We start from the raw sequence: 22,925 nt of genomic DNA on the forward strand, positions 1-22,925 counted from the left end.
CCTACCTTCATGTGCTGATGGTAATGTCAATTCTTCGTCTAGTTTATGTTTAATCAATTATTATTTCAGTCTGAGTTGTATAAGAGAGTACATGTGTATGTTCAGACATTGTCGCTGTTTTGTCACGCTAAGTCGCTACGGACATTTACAAGTATTTTTCTCCGTCTCCCCTGAGATGTTTTGCGATCACACACACATGGCAGCATTACTGAGTGGTGTCAGGTTAGAGATACATCTCATGACATTAGCCAGTTTCAGACTAAACAACTGTCATTGTACATCCTAGCAGGCTGCGCACTGACTAGGTTGATTACTGCTACTCGATTCAGCTGATTTTGTGAAGGACAATCTTCATAAAAATACAGCAAGCGCGGGTAATTAACATGACAGATTAATAGGAGAGCTTGGTGAAGGCTTGTGCATACAAGACAACCAATGCTATTTTATGTTTGAGTTAGGACTTGGAGGGCATCATTTTGAAGTTTTATTGTCGACACTTGTGATGAATCAACAAAGACCAAATGCTGGTAATTCTGAGGTTTATAGCTTTCTTGTAAACACTATTTTCACATTTACTATATTAGCAAGTAAAATACTTTCTCATGCACAGATGTCGATTGTCATCGCCATGTAGTTAAGAGTTTCTTGGCATGAAGCATGTTTCCGGTAGTACATCCGCGCCGCTTAAAATGTTACCTGATACTATATTTATAAAACATTTTTAGCTATTTGTGGATTTTCACGGAAAGTATATGATGGAGTCTTCAACATGAGTGGTCCCTGTAATTTTCATGTGCTGCAAAGACACTTTCATGGATGAAAATATGTATGCCTTTTGCATCCATTCTTTTGCTCATTGGTTGTAATTAGTGTCAAACACTAACTACGGTTGATGAGCAAAAAGTGGATGTAGAAAACATGTTAGGCTCCACCATATACGTGCCCTCATTATCTCGACATAGATAGATCATGTCTTGTACCGTCGCCAGCAAGAATGGCGAGGAGACTATACACCAAGCTCCCGATTCAGCTGATTTTGTGAAGGACAATCTTCATAAAAATACAGCAAGCAGGGGTAATTAACATGACAGATTAATAGGAGAGCTTGGTGAAGGCTTGTGCATACAAGACAACCAATGCTATTTTATGTTTGAGTTAGGACTTGGAGGGCATCATTTTGAAGTTTTATTGTCGACACTTGTGATGAATCAACAAAGACCAAATGCTGGTGATTCTGAGGTTTATAGCTTTCTTGTAAACACTATTTTCACATTTACTATATTAGCAAGTAAAATACTTTCTCATGCACAGATGTCGATTGTCATCGCCATGTAGTTAAGAGTTTCTTGGCATGAAGCATGTTTCCGGTAGTACATCCGCGCCGCTTAAAATGTTACCTGATACTATGTTTATAAAACATTTTTATCTATTTGTGGATTTTCACGGAAAGTATATGATGGAGTCTTCAACATGAGTGGTCCCTGTAATTTTCATGTGCTGCAAAGACACTTTCATGGATGAAAATATGTATGCCTTTTGCATCCATTCTTTTGCTCATTGGTTGTAATTAGTGTCAAACACTAACTACGGTTGATGAGCAAAAAGTGGATGTAGAAAACATGTTCCACCATATACGTGCCCTCATTATCTCGACATAGATAGATCATGTCTTGTACCGTCGCCAGACAAGAATGGCGAGGAGACTATACACCAAGCTCCCGATTCAGCTGATTTTGTGAAGGACAATCTTCATAAAAATACAGCAAGCGCGGGTAATTAACATGACAGATTAATAGGAGAGCTTGGTGAAGGCTTGTGCATACAAGACAACCAATGCTATTTTATGTTTGAGTTAGGACTTGGAGGGCATCATTTTGAAGTTTTATTGTCGACACTTGTGATGAATCAACAAAGACCAAATGCTGGTGATTCTGAGGTTTATAGCTTTCTTGTAAACACTATTTTCACATTTACTATATTAGCAAGTAAAATACTTTCTCATGAAGTTAAGAGTTTCTTGGCATGAAGCATGTTTCCGGTAGTACATCCGCGCCGCTTAAAATGTTACCCGATACTATGTTTATAAAACATTTTTATCTATTTGTGGATTTTCACGGAAAGTATATGATGGAGTCTTCAACATGAGTGGTCCCTGTAATTTTCATGTGCTGCAAAGACACTTTCATGGATGAAAATATGTATGCCTTTTGCATCCATTCTTTTGCTCATTGGTTGTAATTAGTGTCAAACACTAACTACGGTTGATGAGCAAAAAGTGGATGTAGAAAACATGTTAGGCTCCACCATATACGTGCCCTCATTATCTCGACATAGATAGATCATGTCTTGTACCGTCGCCAGCAAGAATGGCGAGGAGACTATACACCAAGCTCCCGATTCAGCTGATTTTGTGAAGGACAATCTTCATAAAAATACAGCAAGCAGGGGTAATTAACATGACAGATTAATAGGAGAGCTTGGTGAAGGCTTGTGCATACAAGACAACCAATGCTATTTTATGTTTGAGTTAGGACTTGGAGGGCATCATTTTGAAGTTTTATTGTCGACACTTGTGATGAATCAACAAAGACCAAATGCTGGTGATTCTGAGGTTTATAGCTTTCTTGTAAACACTATTTTCACATTTACTATATTAGCAAGTAAAATACTTTCTCATGCACAGATGTCGATTGTCATCGCCATGTAGTTAAGAGTTTCTTGGCATGAAGCATGTTTCCGGTAGTACATCCGCGCCGCTTAAAATGTTACCTGATACTATGTTTATAAAACATTTTTATCTATTTGTGGATTTTCACGGAAAGTATATGATGGAGTCTTCAACATGAGTGGTCCCTGTAATTTTCATGTGCTGCAAAGACACTTTCATGGATGAAAATATGTATGCCTTTTGCATCCATTCTTTTGCTCATTGGTTGTAATTAGTGTCAAACACTAACTACGGTTGATGAGCAAAAAGTGGATGTAGAAAACATGTTCCACCATATACGTGCCCTCATTATCTCGACATAGATAGATCATGTCTTGTACCGTCGCCAGCAAGAATGGCGAGGAGACTATACACCAAGCTCCCGATTCAGCTGATTTTGTGAAGGACAATCTTCATAAAAATACAACAAGCGCGGGTAATTAACATGACAGATTAATAGGAGAGCTTGGTGAAGGCTTGTGCATACAAGACAACCAATGCTATTTTATGTTTGAGTTAGGACTTGGAGGGCATCATTTTGAAGTTTTATTGTCGACACTTGTGATGAATCAACAAAGACCAAATGCTGGTGATTCCGAGGTTTATAGCTTTCTTGTAAACACTATTTTCACATTTACTATATTAGCAAGTAAAATACTTTCTCATGAAGTTAAGAGTTTCTTGGCATGAAGCATGTTTCCGGTAGTACATCCGCGCCGCTTAAAATGTTACCCGATACTATGTTTATAAAACATTTTTATCTATTTGTGGATTTTCACGGAAAGTATATGATGGAGTCTTCAACATGAGTGGTCCCTGTAATTTTCATGTGCTGCAAAGACACTTTCATGGATGAAAATATGTATGCCTTTTGCATCCATTCTTTTGCTCATTGGTTGTAATTAGTGTCAAACACTAACTACGGTTGATGAGCAAAAAGTGGATGTAGAAAACATGTTAGGCTCCACCATATACGTGCCCTCATTATCTCGACATAGATAGATCATGTCTTGTACCGTCGCCAGCAAGAATGGCGAGGAGACTATACACCAAGCTCCCGATTCAGCTGATTTTGTGAAGGACAATCTTCATAAAAATACAGCAAGCAGGGGTAATTAACATGACAGATTAATAGGAGAGCTTGGTGAAGGCTTGTGCATACAAGACAACCAATGCTATTTTATGTTTGAGTTAGGACTTGGAGGGCATTATTTTGAAGTTTTATTGTCGACACTTGTGATGAATCAACAAAGACCAAATGCTGGTGATTCTGAGGTTTATAGCTTTCTTGTAAACACTATTTTCACATTTACTATATTAGCAAGTAAAATACTTTCTCATGCACAGATGTCGATTGTCATCGCCATGTAGTTAAGAGTTTCTTGGCATGAAGCATGTTTCCGGTAGTACATCCGCGCCGCTTAAAATGTTACCTGATACTATGTTTATAAAACATTTTTATCTATTTGTGGATTTTCACGGAAAGTATATGATGGAGTCTTCAACATGAGTGGTCCCTGTAATTTTCATGTGCTGCAAAGACACTTTCATGGATGAAAATATGTATGCCTTTTGCATCCATTCTTTTGCTCATTGGTTGTAATTAGTGTCAAACACTAACTACGGTTGATGAGCAAAAAGTGGATGTAGAAAACATGTTAGGCTCCACCATATACGTGCCCTCATTATCTCGACATAGATAGATCATGTCTTGTACCGTCGCCAGCAAGAATGGCGAGGAGACTATACACCAAGCTCCCGATTCAGCTGATTTTGTGAAGGACAATCTTCATAAAAATACAGCAAGCGCGGGTAATTAACATGACAGATTAATAGGAGAGCTTGGTGAAGGCTTGTGCATACAAGACAACCAATGCTATTTTATGTTTGAGTTAGGACTTGGAGGGCATCATTTTGAAGTTTTATTGTCGACACTTGTGATGAATCAACAAAGACCAAATGCTGGTGATTCTGAGGTTTATAGCTTTCTTGTAAACACTATTTTCACATTTACTATATTAGCAAGTAAAATACTTTCTCATGAAGTTAAGAGTTTCTTGGCATGAAGCATGTTTCCGGTAGTACATCCGCGCCGCTTAAAATGTTACCTGATACTATGTTTATAAAACATTTTTATCTATTTGTGGATTTTCACGGAAAGTATATGATGGAGTCTTCAACATGAGTGGTCCCTGTAATTTTCATGTGCTGCAAAGACACTTTCATGGATGAAAATATGTATGCCTTTTGCATCCATTCTTTTGCTCATTGGTTGTAATTAGTGTCAAACACTAACTACGGTTGATGAGCAAAAAGTGGATGTAGAAAACATGTTAGGCTCCACCATATACGTGCCCTCATTATCTCGACATAGATAGATCATGTCTTGTACCGTCGCCAGCAAGAATGGCGAGGAGACTATACACCAAGCTCCCGAACCGCGTCACGCGTGATGAAGGAAACTCCCGGAAGGCCAACCTCGACTCCAAGTTGGCGCAGATCAATGCACCGCCCGCCCTTGAACGCCTAAGAGATGGCGGGTGGACGGCGGGAGCGGAACCAAACCGGAGAACGCTTTGACCAAGAAGCCAAACCAACGGTCTACAATGCGCCTTGAAAGCTCACGCTCTAAGCGGTGTCCAAACATCAGCTCTATCACGCACACCAAGCACCCTAAACAACCAAAGCAACACCTCTAAGGAGGGAACAGCATAGTTGTGCCACCACCGCCCGACCCAAAGATGGATCTAGGGTTTTCCCGGTGCTCGAGGCAGGGTAGGTCACGAGCAGGGCCATGATGACGCCTAGAAGGAGGTGACGGCACCCACAGGTGTCACCACAACAAAAAAATAGATCACCTCAATAAAATCGAAGTCAAGCAAAAAAAAAACATAAATCGTAAGAGACGATATGAATCATCAAAATCGCAGCCACTAAAAATGGAACCTACCTGGACACCATGAGATGTGACGCACGAGCAGAAGTAGAACAATAATAGATCACACAGCAAAACGATAAACTAGCGTCCCGTGCCCCTTTGTCCTTAGAATCCTTAGAAACACCATGAGATGTGACGCGGTTAGGGAGCTTGGTTGTAATTAGTGTCAAACACTAACTACGGTTGATGAGCAAAAAGTAGATGTAGAAAACATGTTAGGCTCCACCATATACGTGCCCTCATTATCTCGATATAGAATTCAAACCTATTTTAAGAGAAGCTGATGTAGTATCTTCACACCAAGAAACCTCTCAATAACATGGCCATGATCATTGACATATCTACATAAAGAATATTTTATTAATTAATAACCATCTAAGAAGACAAGTTGGGAAAATATTTAAAACAATAAAACTACAAAACTCAAAATCACCGCCTTTTGCTTGGTTTATCACGTGACTTTCCAATGAGAACTGCAAAAGGGCAGCATCCCAACTATATTTTGTGAGAAGTCATTTGGCAATTTACAGAAGTTTCTTCACCAACCACAATTGCATATTAGGGATCCTTGCATAGTTGCATTTATTCCATCCCAACATCTCCACAAACTTCCCCTAACTCACCATGTCCATGAAAAGCTCGAGAACTCACCATGTCCATGAAAAGCAAGAGCTTGCAAAAGGAGTAATGGGTCTGTCTGGGGGCGGCTCAACGGCATGGTCGGACGCAATCGCTGTACAACCGTCTAATGAGAATTTGCCTGTAGCTTTTTTATCTAGAGGAGATGGTGTCGATGAGTCGTGGATCGATCTAACTCACTCGCTGCCCTAGTGGACTCGCAACAAAAACCGGAAGCAGCCTTGCCCTGTCGATTGCAAAAGCTAGGCAGCGATGATGATTCGTTGATGAAATGATCGTGATTCCACTGCTTCTACCCTGCTCTGTGGTTGGGGCGTGTTTGGTGGCCTTCATGTCCTCTTACTCGCATCGGGCCAGCAATTTTTGGTCAGTTTTTGTTTGCCTAAGCTGAGCTGCGATGTTGCATCGCACGGTTCTCAAAGCAGCGTTTTACCTGGAGGAACGCTCGAATCCGCAGTTTCTCCACGGCCAGGCAGTTCTCGCGCCACTTTAGATCCAAAGATGCAACGGCTGCACCAGCTCTTGCTTACACTCACTCTCTCTTACACTACTCCACACACCCTCTCTCAAATCAATACAAACATAGTCTGAATCCAAATAAGATGTACACGAAAAAGATGCGTGTCGATGATACGAACCAATTCCCACAATCGGTTTTGAGTTTCGTCGGTCGTAAATCGTCAATTTATGAAGTTTTAAGACAATTTTGTCAAATTCGTCGCACACGCTCAACCGTTTGAGATTTCCTTTCAGTAGCAGGTTCACCTCACCATTCCGCATGACTTTCATGTTGACAGGTTTTTGTTTCGGTGTACATACGCTGATACATAATTGACTCACAAGTATACTGCAATCTGTATGTATGTGTGACTAAGGTTTGGAGTAATTTTGCTCAACTTCTCGCTCACCATTTTCATGGACGACGACGTGGTGATAATAGGTGAGAACTGAGAGGTGATAATCCATGGTGGTGGAGTCACGGTGGTGTTCATCTTCGTGGTCGGCGACGTGTTGTGACCGACGTGACTAACGGTGTCATGGTGATGTTCGTTTTCGTGGTCGGCGATGTGCCCATGCTTGTGACCGGCATGACCGGCGGTGTCCTGGTGGTGTTCGTCTTCTTGGTCGGCGACATGGTGATGCTTGTGACCGGCGTCACCGATGGTGTCATGGTGGTGTTCGTCTTCGTGGTCGGTGACGGGCCCATGCTTGTGACCGACGTGACCAGCGGTTTCCTCATGGTGTTCGTCTTCGTGGACGGCGGCATGGTGCTGCTTGTGACCGGCGTCACCGATGGTGTCATGGTGGTGTTCGTCTTCGTGGACGGCGGCATGGTGCTGCTTGTGACCGGCGTCACCGATGGTGTCATGGTGGTGTTCGTCTTCGTGGTCGGCGACGTGCCCATGCGTGTGACCGGCGTCACCAATGGTGTCATGGTGGTCTTCGTCTTCGTGGTCGGCGACGTGCCCATGCGTGTGATCGGCGTCACCGATGGTGTCATGGTGGCCTTCGTCTTCGTGGTCGGCGACGTGCCCATTCTTGTGACCGGCGCAACCGACAATATCATGGTGGTTTTCATCTTCGTGGTCGGCGACGTGCCCATGCTTGTGACCGGTGGTATCATGGTGCTCTTCGTCTCGTGGTCGGCGACATGGTGATGGTTTTGACTGGCGTGACGGTGGTGCCATGGTGGTGTCTGCCTTCATGATCATCGAGATGCCAAAGAGGTGAGAGCTAAGGTCACCATGTGAATAAATGGTGACGCTACAACTGGGCTCGTATGTAACTAAACGACGGGGCCTGGCTTCCTTCTCTGGCGCGCAAAAGGCCGCACAGCCTACCAAACGAACCGGCTTTCATGGCCCATGGCCCGTTCGCGACGTGCAGGTGAGTCCATCTCACTAGCGCAGTGAGACCATGATTTCGATGCGCAGGCAACCAAATGCGCCATTGGTGGATGGTGCCGTCCAAACAGAGCGATAACTTTGGATCTCGAGGGACTGTCGACGCATCGACATGACAAAAAAAAAATCATGCACATGATCTGCCACGATCGATACTCCCCTTCTTGTCTGCTGGCAACTTGCATGCTCTATCTCGATCAGGTTATAGTTGCTATTCTACTGGATAAGAGCAATGATGCGTCATTTGAATGGGAAACTCAGGAACTACAAGACAAGAACGCGAATGCAGTCAATCGAACGGGGAAGTGGAGAATTTCGAAGGTAGATACTTGGCGTGGTGTATCTCGATGATGTAAAGTTGCTAGTGTACTAGATAGGGGCGTCCACTTGAAGGGGAGTCTCTCGAAAGCTTTATTTTGCAACGGAAGGGTTCACGTCGAATATGTGTTACAACTTTAGTTCAAAATCTGCAAAATGATCTCATATCTTGCAGACAGAAAGATGCAAATCTCTAGAAACATACAATGGGTTGAAATATGTCAACGGATGCCGATCAAATTGCCTCGAAACATATGAAGGAGCTCGTATCTCACCCATGGCCGGTCATGAGGTTTGGAGGGCTCATAGCGAAACTAAAACCAAAGGCCGTTAATATAAGAGTCAAAGCAACAATCAACGTACGTATGTATATGGAATGTTATGAATACAAACTTAAAATGTATCGGAATTTGGAAGGAATATTTATATAAGCAATTCATAAAATTTGCTTAAAATAAACTTTTTATGTTCCCAGATGTAAAGTAACCCATGAGTTAGTGTCAAAAGCAACAAATATACAAAATTATTAGATCAATTCTGTAAAATCAAAGGTGAAATAAAAAAAGCATAAACCCTAAGTTTTTGCACCGAAGAGACAATATGAATCATCGGTCGCAGACACGAAAAATGGAACCTACCTGGATTGGACACCATCAGTGGCGTATCCACTAGGGGCCATGGGTGCATGGCACCCCCTCTAAAACTACAAATGCTCTTTCATCTACCGAAAAATTGTGTTGATCCTAGCCAAATGTAAAGGTTAATAGGAAAGTTTTTAAGCTTTGAACCCCACCGATTTCATCTAGATTCGCCACTGGACGCCATGACCTCTGTCGCACGAGCAGGATACGTTGAGGCCTTGATGGCTACGTACGGATACATTCCTATCAAAAGAAGGGGGGAAGGTTTTGCTTGCTTGCGCGTCGAGGATCACATGAGCGAAGACGTTTACAGTAGACTGGAATACTCCACGTGGTTATACCCACAGCCGTGTTTAGGTATATACCACACCGGCAAACCAGGGCCAAACGAGCCCTGGAGATCGTAGGAAGTATATGTTTGGTACCGTAGCTTTCTCCAACTGGTCCATGACGGAAAACAGCAATCCATTGCTAAACTGAAACTGGACGACGGTTTTAGGAAGGCACGGATGACCAAACCGGGCGCAAAGCTGGCCTGCGTTGCAGGACGCGATAAGCCATCATTGCCCACGCTGCTGCTAGTAGTACAACTACACAGCACCATTCATGAGATCAGAACCTCGTGATGAGTCCGAAAAGACGAGACGTTATCAGATTCGAAAGTCCGGATCGTACGCGCGTCTGCCCACTGCTCACGCTCCCATCACCTTTCGAGCTAGACGGCGACGCTGATGTGCCAGCACGCACATGTAGCAAAACCTACGCCTAGCTCGTCTAGGCAGCAGCTATTCGATCGCCCATCGCACACCACGCGGGAAAAGCGCTCCTTCGGCCAAATGTTTGGCGAATTGTTCGGTAGCGGTTTTGGCTCTTGTGCTGCTGCCTGGGTAAACCTGATTGATTCGCTCCACTAGCAAACAAACAAAAGGCCAGCCAGCTGGGCCAACAGCCCCGCCCAATGGCAAAACATGGGTTGCGGCCTAAACAATAGGACAAGATGAGGAAAAACTAACGTGATGCTGCTGCTGCACATAATGGCACTCAGGATCTCAACTAATCCTCCTCATAAAACTAACCTAACCAGATCCAAGTGGTGGCCACCCAGATGCAGTTCGTAACCATAGAAAAACAGTGGCACATGCCCACCCAACCACTCGGCACGTGCGTGTGTGCCTCCATCACCAAGAGGTTCAGAGTAGTGGCGGCGACAAGGCAGGTTCGGGGAGAAAACAATGCAGATTGGCATATCACAAAAAGAAAATTTTAAGAAGAGATGGGTCACAGCCAGACCCATGTGAATTGATTCACAAAGGATTATATATGCAAGATCAAATCATTTGTAGGGGCATCTCCCATTTCGAAAAGAAAAAAAAAACATCCCTTGCAACGATGGAACAGTGATGCTGTTGTCCTCCAGTATGGCAATGTGACTGGCCATGACACCAGGCAAGCAATATGGAGTAGGATAAAAGAACAAGATTGCTGCCATTAAAATTTGAAGCCATCCACTAGTTTTCCGACTAAGAACAGAAAATAAGGTACAATGTAGTAAGGGATAAAAAAGGGCTACACAGGTGTACAAAACCAGCATCCAGAGGCTACAAAGTACAAACAAAGGTGAAACTTTTACCACAGTTGATATTGGCAACACATGAAGCCGATGACGGAACACCGATCCTTTTGAATAGACGAGCAGAGCAAAATTCAACAAAGAGACCCAATGTTTGAGGCTCCAGGGAAAAGAAACCATCTAAAACCTGCTACACTTGCTCCTCATCTATGAGGTAATAGTACTGGGATCAGCGGAAGTGCAACGACGAATTATGATTTCAATGTCTTGACCTGTCTCATGTAGCAGATGCTGGTCATGAAGATACGTATATACCAAGTTACAGAACTCCTTCAGCAGCAAATGCACTTCGTCAACAAAGCAATTAGTGAACTTCGACAAGAGGGGTAAAGCATATTTGTGCTTCTTCAATTCACTGAATGACACATTATCGTTCCCTGCGAAACCATGAAAACCATCCGCAGGAAACCTCCATCCACTGGCACCAGTTAACTTGATCCGGACTAAACCAGCTAATTAGTTCGATCAGGAACAATGGAAACCAAGCACCATGATCAGGTCAATAGGATAAGAAAGGTCTGCTTCCAATTGCACCCAGACTTCAAGAAGACAAAAGATGACTACAGAACTTTCACGAATTTAGGTTTATCACTCCTTGCCCCTGCTAGTGATCGGTAGAGGTACACCTTATCAACATTCTCTGTTTCCATCTCATCCTGCTCCCTAATTACTTCAACCACCAAGTTAGGCATCCGCTGAGCTACCTCTCTACAACCCCTCGTGGTTAGACTGCATGAATTCATCCACAGGAACCTCATGTTGTAGAAACTATCCAGACCTGAAAGCAATCCCTTATCGCTGAAAGGGCTATCTCTGACCTCAAGCTTCTGTAACCTGGTGCATCCCTCAAACAAATACTGAAGTGACAGATCACTGTCCCCAGAGAAGGCAAGAGACAGAGTCTTTATTAGTTTGCCGTATTTTCCAATGTATGTAAATGCCTTGTCGGTGAGAAGACCAGAGACAGAGAGACGAGTAAGTTTCTTACAGTTCATCACTATTGAGCCAAAGCCTTCATCCATGGGCTCCCCAGTGATACGATCAGGGCGGCGGCGACCCATAATGCAAAGGCGGAACACCACTAGGTCAGGGCAGTTCTTAGACATAGCTATGACAGCAGTATTTGTCATCCGCTGGCAAAAGTAAAGTATGTATTCAAGCTTCCGACAGCCTTCCGAGATAGCCTGAAGACCAACATCGGACACAGACCCATCAGAGTCCTCAGTTGCATCCAGCGGAAATACTCGCAGCTCACGAAGATCGGAACACGTCTCAGCCACAGCCCGGAGGCCTTCATCACCCACGGTATCAAGAACCTAAACAAGATGCAGTTTAGCAGTTTAGTTCAAATGAGACGAAGTAACAGATAAAACTAGTACCCTGGGATAAAAGTTATTATGGACTTACCCAGAACGTCTGAAGTTTGTGGCATTGGCGAATGACTGGTATGAGATCATCAGCATTGAGGCTTGCAAAGCTAAAGTTCAGGGACGTGAGGTTACCACACACAGGGTATATAGCTGGAAGGTATTCTGGATTGACCTCACGGAAACCTGAGAGGCAGACAATAGACCTGGAGGCAGCGAAAGAGGGCACAAGTTCAGACACCGACATGCCCCCACCTTCTGGTGCCTCAGACCGGAAGGACCCAGTGCCAAGGTGTGTGAGCTGTGGAGCTCGTGCCATGAGACGGCGGAGCTGCTCCACCGAAACATGGTGGTTCACACGCAGCCGACGAAGAGAGGGCGAGCGTGCCACAAGGGCCTCCAGGGCCTCGAAGTTGAACGGGACACCAACACAGTCAAACATGAGGGACTCCATTGATGTGTTTGACACCGGGAACTTGGAGATCCAATCCACTAGTGCGTCCTCCTCATCCTCCACAGAGTTCTCGATTAGTTCCAGAACTCTCAGATGCCTACAAAGTAAGCACATCAAGCCATGAGAACGCAGCTATACTCATATTGCTCACTTAGGCATAGTAGGAAAACAAGCACATCTGGAAACGTCCAAATCTAGGAGTTGCCGAAGTAGATGAGCATTAAGCTATAACTGGACCATGAATAATGTAACGGTACACAAAATTGTCTACTGCTACAAACGGAGGGATATAAATTGTAATTTTCCCTACCCAAGATTAGATTTCTCATTCCTCAATGGGCACAAATGCCCTCCTTAGAGCACTGACTAAATAAAGGCATGCGGTTTTGTCCTAACTGGGATAAGCTCAAAGTGGAAGTACTCCCCATTAATACGAATAGGCATCAAGCTTAGCTGGCCAAGCTATATGCTGAGCTAAAAAAAAGCAAGTAAATGTAGCAAGTACGATAAGCTCAAGGATGGCACAAATGCATAATACTGACAAGAGAGAAACCCTAATCTAGTGGAGGTCGCTCAGCCAGAGATCCAATCAAGCTGCTGACCCGAAAGCCAACGGGAATGCGTCGCCAGCAACACATGACTACAGGCAGACGAGAAGAGCTTGGGAACATACCGGCACCGCTCGGCGATGATGGCGAGGCCGAGGGTGCTGAAGCCGTCACAGCACACCAGCGAGAGCTCCTTGAAGAGCGGGAAGGAGTGCGCGACGAGCGCGAGGTCGTCGTCGGTGACGGTCATCCGCTTGAGGCAGATGCGCTCGAGGCGCGGGTATGCGCGGCCCAGCGCCGCCACCCACGGCTGCACGTAGGCGCCCCAGCCCTCGGGGACGAGGCTGAAGTCGGCGAAGCGCGGCTTGCCCTTGAGCACGACGGCGCGCACGCCGGCGAAGCGCTGGACGGCGCGGCCGGGGGAGACGGCGTAGCAGTTGCCGATGAAGAGCTCGCGCCGCGTCTGCGCCTCGGCGCGGTACCAGGAGCGGCAGACGAGCGACGCCGCGTTGCGGTCGCGCGCCGCCGTGAGGAACTCGAGCACGCTCTCGAGCACGTTCTCCAGGACCTGGTCGGGAGGCGCGGAGCGCGGCCCGCCGCCGTTGCCGCCCCGCAGATCCGGGGTCCACCTGTCGCCGGAGGAGCTGGAGTCCTCGGACATGTGCGTGGGCGGCGAGTCCGGCTCCTCCGCCGCCTCGCTCATGCCGGAGGCGGGGGAGGAGGAGGAGGAGTAGTGTGATGGGATCGGTGGTGGTGGTGGTGGTAGTGGTTGGGGGATCGGAGAAGGGTGGGGAGTTGGGGCTGTAGTGCTCATGTGAGACTAGAAATGGATTAAATAATGATTAGATCGGAGAAGCGAGGGGTTTTTTTTAGGAGAGAGAAGCGAGGTTGGACTGGGGAGGAACCCTTTTCCGGAGTATTTTCCTTTGCGCTACGGTCACCAAGTAGGAGTACCTTTGTGTACATTCATACGTATACCTTTGCCGCTGGGACGAACAACATCTTGTATAGAGAGAAACTTGCTCAATCTTATCAAAATTTGGATGCATCTACGATCTACACTTGATATAGTAGTATACATAGATATATTCAAATTTAGAAAAAGCTGAAACAACATTTTATAAACGAAGGGAGTACTACTATTTTTATTCCCAAGAAAAAGAAGAGTGCATATACTTCCGTCCCTTAATTTCAACTTAACTAAAGGCTAAGGTTTTTCATAAGTCAAACTACTTAAATAATACGACGAATTGACGATATCTAAAGCACCAATCCATAAAATACAATAATATACAATGTAGATGGGATGGTGACGATGTTGGTACACCTTTGATAAAACTCCTTCGTAAAACAGAAAACTTTGACTCTCAATAAACTTAAAATCTCAATTAATTTGTAACTAAGGGAGTACAATGACATTAGAGATTCACTTGTGATAGTGGGACTGCTTTTACTATACTGTGGCATGGTATGTTGTAAGCATTGTTTGACATCTACCCCATGTGCTACGTGTCTTTCTAGCTCATGGTTATGATTTTTTTGATAGTTTTGCTGTCCGCACTATGTTAAGATATTGATATGTTATCACAATACAAGAATCACGATTAAACGATGGCCAAATGAAGTCAATATGATTATTGTACTGACAATTCTTTCTTCATGTTCTTCTTATTCCATGCTTGATTTGCCCAGGAAAGTCTCGCCTCTAGTAGTATTGGTGTCCACGCGACCTAATAATATATTTTTTATTGGGTTAATTTTTACATTTTTTTTATTCATCTCTAGCTATCATCAATGAGATAATGAAGATACTTCTAATTTTTTCAGTCATCATCAATCAAAATGAAGTGATTACGCTGCAAATTACTAAAAATCCGAAGTGAAGTGATATACAAAATTTTCACGGTGGTACATATCCTCTCACTACTGTAATTTCAAAAGGAACTACTAGTAGAAACATGCATTTAGGGCAGTTCTTTTTACCTTCTCCGGTGGCTTATGAGAGAAGCTTCTTCCCACCACTTCTCCTAGAAGCTTGGAACCTAATTTTTTTTCCAGAATATAATCGAGTTTGGATCAAACTAGATTATAAGCCAAAACAAACTTTAGGTTCAGGCTTCTCGGAGAAGCTGTGGGGAGAATCTTCTTCTAGAAACCGTTGGAGAAGCCGAAAAGAAGTGGACCTTAGATCCACGACACATGCAAAATCTATAGAGTTTTAGAACAAATGAAAAAGGTACGCCTAGGATGCATTTTCTCGGTCTTTTGTTCCTGTTCGAAAATCCATTGGACCCGCGGTACTACAATGTGTAACTTAGTTGTATATTAGTATAGTATACATAAAAATTCCAACACTGGAAAATAATCACATTTGCACAAGAAAACACCATGAAGGCATGCCATAAGAGTCATTGTGGTTATTGTAGTGAGCATTGTCTTTTCAATTTAATTTAATTTTTTTTTTGAGCAGTTCAATTTAATTTTATTAGGGCATCCACCGATGACCCCTAATAGCAATCCCAATAGGCCTATTGGGCCGCCGACACAAAATGTGCTCCCACCAATGCACCATATACAAAAAAAAAATGCCAACTTCCCCCATCAAAATGAAGTGATGTCCCCTGCAAATAAAAAGAAATGGAGATAAAGTGACGTACCGAATTTTCACCATCCTTTTACTAGTACCGTAATTTCCAAAGGGACTTTAAACATATTGTGGAGTTTCAAAACAAACTAGAAAATCGTGCACAAATTAGAATATTCCACAGGTAGGAAGCCTTTTCCCGGTCTTTTGTTCCCGTTCGAAAAAGGACGGAAAAGCGGGTCACCTGCCGCTCCTTTTTTTCTCGTCGCTGCCTTTTGGCTCCGCGCACGAGCCAAACCAAACGCTGGACTGACTGCACAGACCCACCTGGCCACCTCACCTCCCCGCTGCCTCTACCTCTGTTCCACGGGACCCACTCCGCTGGAGGGCCCACGTTACAGCGTGTAGCGCAGTTGTACGGTACGGTGCTGGACAGCACGGATGTGTACGTACGTGCATGTGCGTACCTGGCGCGCGCGGGCGTGACCACAAGCACGTTGTGACGTGGTTTCCGTTGCGAGGCCAAGCCCCGGATCTTTCCTTCGATAGGCTGCGGCGAGCGAAATGCTAAACCCACACGACGTGCGTACCAGCGATGGACGACTATGGCTTGTCCGGATAAGCTCACCCCGGATCGCACCATCAATCATCATGTTGGCGCCAGTGACCATACGTACCGTACCCTGGTCTGTCTCAGAAGCACGCACGCAGAACGGGGTGGATAAGAACTGAAGTGAAGTAGTACGATCCGCAGTCTACGGTCTTGAAAAATATCTTTGCAAGCTGAAAATCCCACCGAAGATAAAAGTTTTTATGTGGTTTCTAAATAAGAAAGTACTATTTACACGAGATAATTTAGCTTAAAGGAATTGGAACGGGCGGGGTACAAATTGTTTTCGTGACTCAGATGAGACAGTGGATTTTTTTTTATCTCTTGTCCTTTTGCTAAATTAGTATGACGTGTTGTTAATGCTACTTTTGATATTTCACCACCTATGAGTATTACCAATATGTTTGAGAATTGCTTAAATGGTATTGACACAAAAACTAAGGCTAAAATTCGCATTGGTCTCTCAGCTTTAATTTGGTTAATTTGGAATTGTCGTAACAATATTATTTTTACGAATTTTTTGCAGATTATTCACATGACTATACATTGGATCCAGCAACGGCGGTTCCTTTGCACGGAGGATCAGCGGGAATGTATGGTTTCTGGATGCAACTGGCTGCTGATAGTTGCTCAGGATATCTTCTACCAGGCTACTTGGCGGCATATTAGTAGACTACACGATGTTTTGCGATAGAAGAAATTGTGTTTGCTTTCGATGGTTGATTTTTGTATTGATCCTCTCTGATCCATAATGTGTAAACTATGAATATTTATATTGGTTTTTAATAAAAGGTTGTGTGCATCAACCAATGCAGAGGCCGGGCACCAACCATTTCGAAAAAAAGTACGATCCACATAGATGAATGTTTTTTTCCTACTGTTCACTTATCTCCGTCATATGATCAAGTATAATGAAATACTCCCTCTGAAATAAGAGGTATGTTTGATTGTACCAAAGAACTTCTTCATGAGATGTGATCTAGTAATATTTACACTACAAAATACTTATAAGATTACTTCTTGTAGGATATATTTCTATGAATCAAACAATTTATATAATTTTTTCATAGGATTCAAATTTTACATAATTTCTATACAAATCGTATGAATCAAACGAGCCCTTAATACATGAAAGGAAGTATAAACATAAGATTACTTCTTATAAGATGTGCACTACAAGATTCCTATACCAAATTAGCCTTTAATATTGTTTTCGACAGATTTATACTACAAGATTCTTATAAGATTACTTCTTTAGGATAAACAATCTATGTAATTTTTTATAGGATTCATGTCCTACATAATCCCTATCCAAATCATATGAATCAAATGAATCCTTAATATGATTGAAGGAAGTATAAATATAATTTTAATATTATAAACAAAAAACCAGCATACAAAGAAAAAGAATAACAAAGGGGAAAAAAATGAAACATCACAGAGAGAACTGAAACTCCGTTAAACGACAAAGTGATGGGTGGTTCGTGTCGCATAGTACAGCTTGTACGAGTCTGGTCTTCTGCAATTTATCTACTACTCCCTCCGTCCTAGAGTGTAAGTCACAATCCTCTAATATCTTGGCCCAAGGCGTAACGTGATTGGGGTAGAAATTGTGACTAATTAGGCCGGACTGTGATGTTTCGTAACTGCAACAGCCAATAAAAACAGCCCCATAATTATTGCATGCATGGTGGAGTGAGTCTCCCGCATGGCTGCATGTGGAGGAGAGGAAGGTGCGGGCTGCATGCATGCACTAATTAACTCCAATCAATGTAAAATTGTGCCTTATTTGCCTCATATGTCGGACAACCTGAAAACGGGAATGTGACTTACACTCTAGGACGGAGGGAGTAGTAGAGTCATGGTGGTATAGTGATACAGTACAATACACGAAGCTTCAGATGACGAACTTGGGTCTATCTCGATGTGGATCGTAGTTGTATATGGGCCTAGAAGCGGGATCACGCGAAAGTCTCGTTCTAGTCCATTTTGTCATTTCTTGTTTAAAATTTTACCCAATTTTTTTTACACTACGAATGACACAATAAGCTAAACTAGAAGTGGGACTTTGGTGGGATCATGTTTCCAACCCTGGTTTTATCTCAAGCCTATGTCATTCTGTTTTCTGTTCGTTGATGTATGCATCAACATCGCATAAATTTACGTGGACGGCCGAAGAGATGCCAACATCGTGCCAAACAATCTCTCACGAAGGTTGTACTACTCAACCGAGATCCGTTGCCTTGTTCTTCGTTCACATCTACTTCCTCCGGTTGGATTTAATCGACGCTGAAGGAGGCTTCCGTATGCATGTGTCAGGTAGCTAGCTGCGTCAATTAATTGCGACCAGAGGAGTAACGAACATCAGCGTCTCCAGCTACAAACACGCACGATTCTATACCTAGGACATCGTGGGTAGGGGAAAACTTTCGTGTGTCTTCTCTAACAGGGATTTCCCTTCCCGCTGCAGCTGCAGGCCCCGCCAGCCAGGTTGCACCTACGTCGCCGCTGCGGCGAAAGGAGGGGAGTCGCTCGGACCTCGGTGTCCCCAACCTCTGGTTGTTCCCTTCCCCCACCACCGGCTGCACCTTCGACTTTGTTGCGGGAAAGTGAGAGGAGTCGCTGGCCTCGACGGTCCCCTCCGCCAACATCCGGCTTCTCCCTCCGTTGCCAGCGTCCAAAGGTCTTCCAACGATGTATTGCCTAGGTTTCCGCTAACAACCTGAATTTTGCTCAATTCAATTTGACTATGGTTATCTTGGATAATGTATGGCCTTGTAATAGTGGATAGAGATTTGGCGCACATGGGTATCAGTGATTTCTTTGTTCAAAAAAATTTAATTTTTTTTTCTAAATTAAAAAAAAATTGAAAAATTATGATGTAGCCATTTGGCCGTCCCACTCAGCCTGGGGAAGTGTGTGCGGTTGTACCAACGAGGCTACGTGGTTCGCCACCATGACCGTGAGATCGACGACCTGCTCCAGACCTCGGCAGGACCACTTGGCCTCCTCCTTGGTCTTGGACTACTCAAGCTTCACCGAAGTGGGAGGCGCGTCGTCCTTCATGTTTTCATCATCGCCGTCGTGTTCCTCCTCCTCCTCCTCGTCCTCACAGGCTGGCGGAGGCGAGGACACCGTAGTCCTCGTCGGGCTCAAAGTCCCGCAGTATATTCGACAACTTCGACCGCGAGATCACCGCGAAAGAAGAAGAGAACGACCAGGAGGACGAGGACGCGGACATGGCAGAGTACGACCACGACGACGGCGGGCCGGCGTGGGATCCGGAGACCCAGCCGCCGGACATTACCGAGGAGGAGGCCATTGCCATGGCACTGGCCAACAGCGAGCTCGACGAGCTCAACAAGCTCCTTTTGTGAGACGGGCTCGCAATCCAGCTCCGCGAGTGCGCGCTCGCGCAGGGGAGCCGACGACTCCTCCGGCCACGTCGACGCGTTCCAATGACCGCGCTCCGGCTGCTGCTTCGGCCTGGGATCCCTGGCCACCTTCACCACAACCTCCTGCGCATGCAACGGCCTGGCCGCAGTTGACGCAGCCTGCCCTACCTCCTCCACCGCCCGCGTACCAGCTTCCATGGCCGACGCCTGAGCTCATCGACCTCGTCAATGACGACGACCAGTAGGCAGTACCTACCATGTCTTTATGGCCTTTTATGTTTTTTTATTAATGTAAATTATGACTTTTATGAATGGAAAACAAATTATGCGTCATGCCGCTGGAGCCACCCAACGCAAACGGATGCGCAGACGATTTCAACCATTTTGGCCGGCGCACGTCCGTTTAGGCTCTGAAATCCGTCGTCCCGTTGGACATGCCCTAACAGCTCACGGTACCATCGTTCATTTCGGATCCGGTTCCAGTGCAGGCGTGCAGCGATAGCATAACCAACCTATCACGAGCCATGTGCTCTAGCCTTCTTGCCTTGTACTAGGCCTCTGCACCGAGATCAATGGCGGTACCAGCAGTATAGTCGGCGTCACCCCAGCCTCCTTCGACAGGTAGCTTGAGGCTTGTACTAGCTAGCAAGGCAGTCGGCCGGCTGGCTGGGTAAGGGCATCTCCAGCGACGTGATCCAAACGGACGCAGCGTCCGTGCGGACCGGAAATGCGTCTGCACCCTGCTCCAGCGGGGTGACGCACCGTGTTTGAGGCATCCGCAGCGACGCAAACACGACGCAAATATGCGTCAGGTTTGCGTCTCCGCGGACACTGCGCGGTCGCTCCTAGCGTCCGCTCAATTCCCCTACAAGCCCGCATGGCAGCGATCCAGATTCGATCGGCCTCGAATTCACAGCAAGCGCGCGAATGTCAACCGCCGGTGTGGCAACCGCGCCGATCAACCCGCCAACCGCCGCAATGGAGCGTGGAACCGCCGTGGAAGAGCAACTGCCGGCCTCTTCGTTATACGTGCCGTCGTTAATCCCCGCAGATTATAACCCTTGCGTCTACGGTAATTGAAGTCGAACCGCCTCCTTCTTCTTCCTCTTCTTCTTTTTCTCCAACACCAGCACGCCATGAGCGACTACACGCTGCCGTCGGACTCGGAGAGCGAGGGTAAGTCGCCCGGATTTCTGCATTGGTGGGAATCCCCTGCGACGCCAAGCGATCCAGGCTCCACGCCCGGTGACCCTGCCTCCACGCCGAGTGAGGAGGAGGAGGACGGAGGCGGCAATGCCAGCGAAGGCCAGGAGGAGGACGGAGGCGGCGCTGGCAGCGAAGCTGAGGATGAGGAGGAGGAGGAGGACTCCGATGCCAAGTTCGCCCGGCTGGAGGCGCAGGAGGCGGCGGATGACAAGGCGGCGGCAAGGAAGAAGTCCAGGGCTCGGGCAAGGGCGCAGGCGCGGGAAGCGCGTTGTCGTCGTCGTCCGTTCACCGATGACGACGACGAAGATGACATTTCTTCCAGTTTCAACTCCTCGATGGGCGCGTCGGCCTCCAGTTCCTCTTCCGACGAGGAGGTGACAAGCAAGAGGTGCAGGAGTTTGGACGACGAGGCAGGGCCTTCTAAAAAGAAGGCCAAAAATTAGTTTTTAGTTTATATATGTTTTAAAATTTGTTCTTATTTGTATGTTAAATATGTTAGAACTTTTTCAATTGAAGTAATTTATCCGATGAATTGTTTTGATTCGAGCAACAAAACGTTCAATACTACTTGTTTTACCGTTTAGACTTGCGCATTCAACAAAAAAGAAAAAAAAAGGAGCAAGGAAACAAAGCACTGGGCTGTCCAAAATGCGTCGGACCGCTGGAGGTAGCACCCGACGCAAACGAATATTTTGCCCATCGCGGTCATTTTGGCGTCCGTTAGCGACGCAAACGAACGCCCGCGGATAATTTAGGCGTTCGAAATGCGTCGCGCCGCTGGAGATACCCTAATCAAATACACACACTTTCTGCTCTGTACTCCTCCGGTCAAGATCTGCGTGCATAGATAGATGGATACCCGGCAGAAGAAAGTGGTGTTGAACAAGACTAGCTAGCTAGGCCGATGGCCAGTCAAGTACTCCAATAAATGTTCGCGCCAGTACATAGTACATGGCGCGTACGTACGTGCTCGATGGCTACGTGGCCTTCAGGTACTATGTGTAACGTGAATGTGGTCCGCGTCCAATTATTCAACCATATCCCACGAGGCCACGACCGAGCACCGGGCGAGTTCGGGTACTATGCGCGACGACGGTAGCCGGCCCGGCAGGCGCTCAGTTTCACGCAGCTGGACAGCGGGAATAGAGAAAAGATCGGTTCGTGCTTGGCTTTGCCATGTCCTTGTATCGCCGTCCTTTGCCCGCCCAATCTTGTTAGCAAAGTGGTCGCATGCACGGCACCGCCCAATCTTGTTAGCACAGTGGTCGCGTGCACGGCGATCCGGGGCCCGGACCCGGCCCTCCGAGGATCTCGACTGGACGTGTTAATCCCTGCGCTCCACGCAAAGGAAAAAAGCGAGCTACACGCCGGGTTGGGCACCGGCCTAGCTGCGAGACGTCGAGGATACGTTGGAGTAGGGTGACGTCGGGACGGGCATTCCTCAAACAGCGCCGGGATCAAACGTTTGAGAACGTGTTTTATTCGTGGTGCTTTTGGGGACGTCACTCCACAATCGCCCCCCCTCCCCCAAACGCTGTCTTCAAATTTTTTCATAGAATTTTTGAAAACACAACTATTTATTAATCATAGCATACAAATAAATATGTTTGCTAAAATTGTTTTCAAATTAAAATACAACAAACAATAACATAACTAAACAAATGTAATAAATGGAGCTAGATCAAGGCGCCGTGGCATTTGCTCCACATATGCTCAACGAGATCATTTTGAAGTTTCTCGTGAACATTGTTGTCACGGATATCTGCATGCATGGCGAGAAAATCAGCAAAATCTGCAGGCAACTCATGATCAACCTCCGCAAGAGAGCCCTAACACTCATAGGGACCAACATGTCACCTCACCTGATTCTTGCGGTTATCCTGGATGATCATGGTGTGCATGATCACATAAGTCTGCATCACCTCCCACATTTGGTTGTGAGACCAGCTTAGAGCAGGGTACCGGACAATTGTAAATTGAGCTT

At 45.6% G+C, this 22,925-nt stretch overlaps 1 protein-coding gene across 1 annotated transcript; it reads right to left on the minus strand.

Annotated features, from left to right (window-relative positions):
- Window positions 1-10,608: 10,608 nt before the first annotated feature.
- LOC124685274 (transport inhibitor response 1-like protein) lies at window positions 10,609-13,904 on the minus strand. Its single transcript, XM_047219604.1, has 3 exons — window positions 13,272-13,904; window positions 12,185-12,695; window positions 10,609-12,093 (listed from the first exon to the last, which is right to left on the minus strand). Exons 1-3 carry the CDS (start codon window positions 13,847-13,849, stop codon window positions 11,338-11,340), a joined length of 1,845 nt encoding a protein of 614 aa, XP_047075560.1. The 5' UTR covers window positions 13,850-13,904; the 3' UTR covers window positions 10,609-11,337.
- Window positions 13,905-22,925: the final 9,021 nt, after the last annotated feature.

This window comes from Lolium rigidum, chromosome 1 (genome assembly GCF_022539505.1).
Source record: "Lolium rigidum isolate FL_2022 chromosome 1, APGP_CSIRO_Lrig_0.1, whole genome shotgun sequence".
Taxonomy (NCBI): domain Eukaryota; kingdom Viridiplantae; phylum Streptophyta; class Magnoliopsida; order Poales; family Poaceae; genus Lolium; species Lolium rigidum.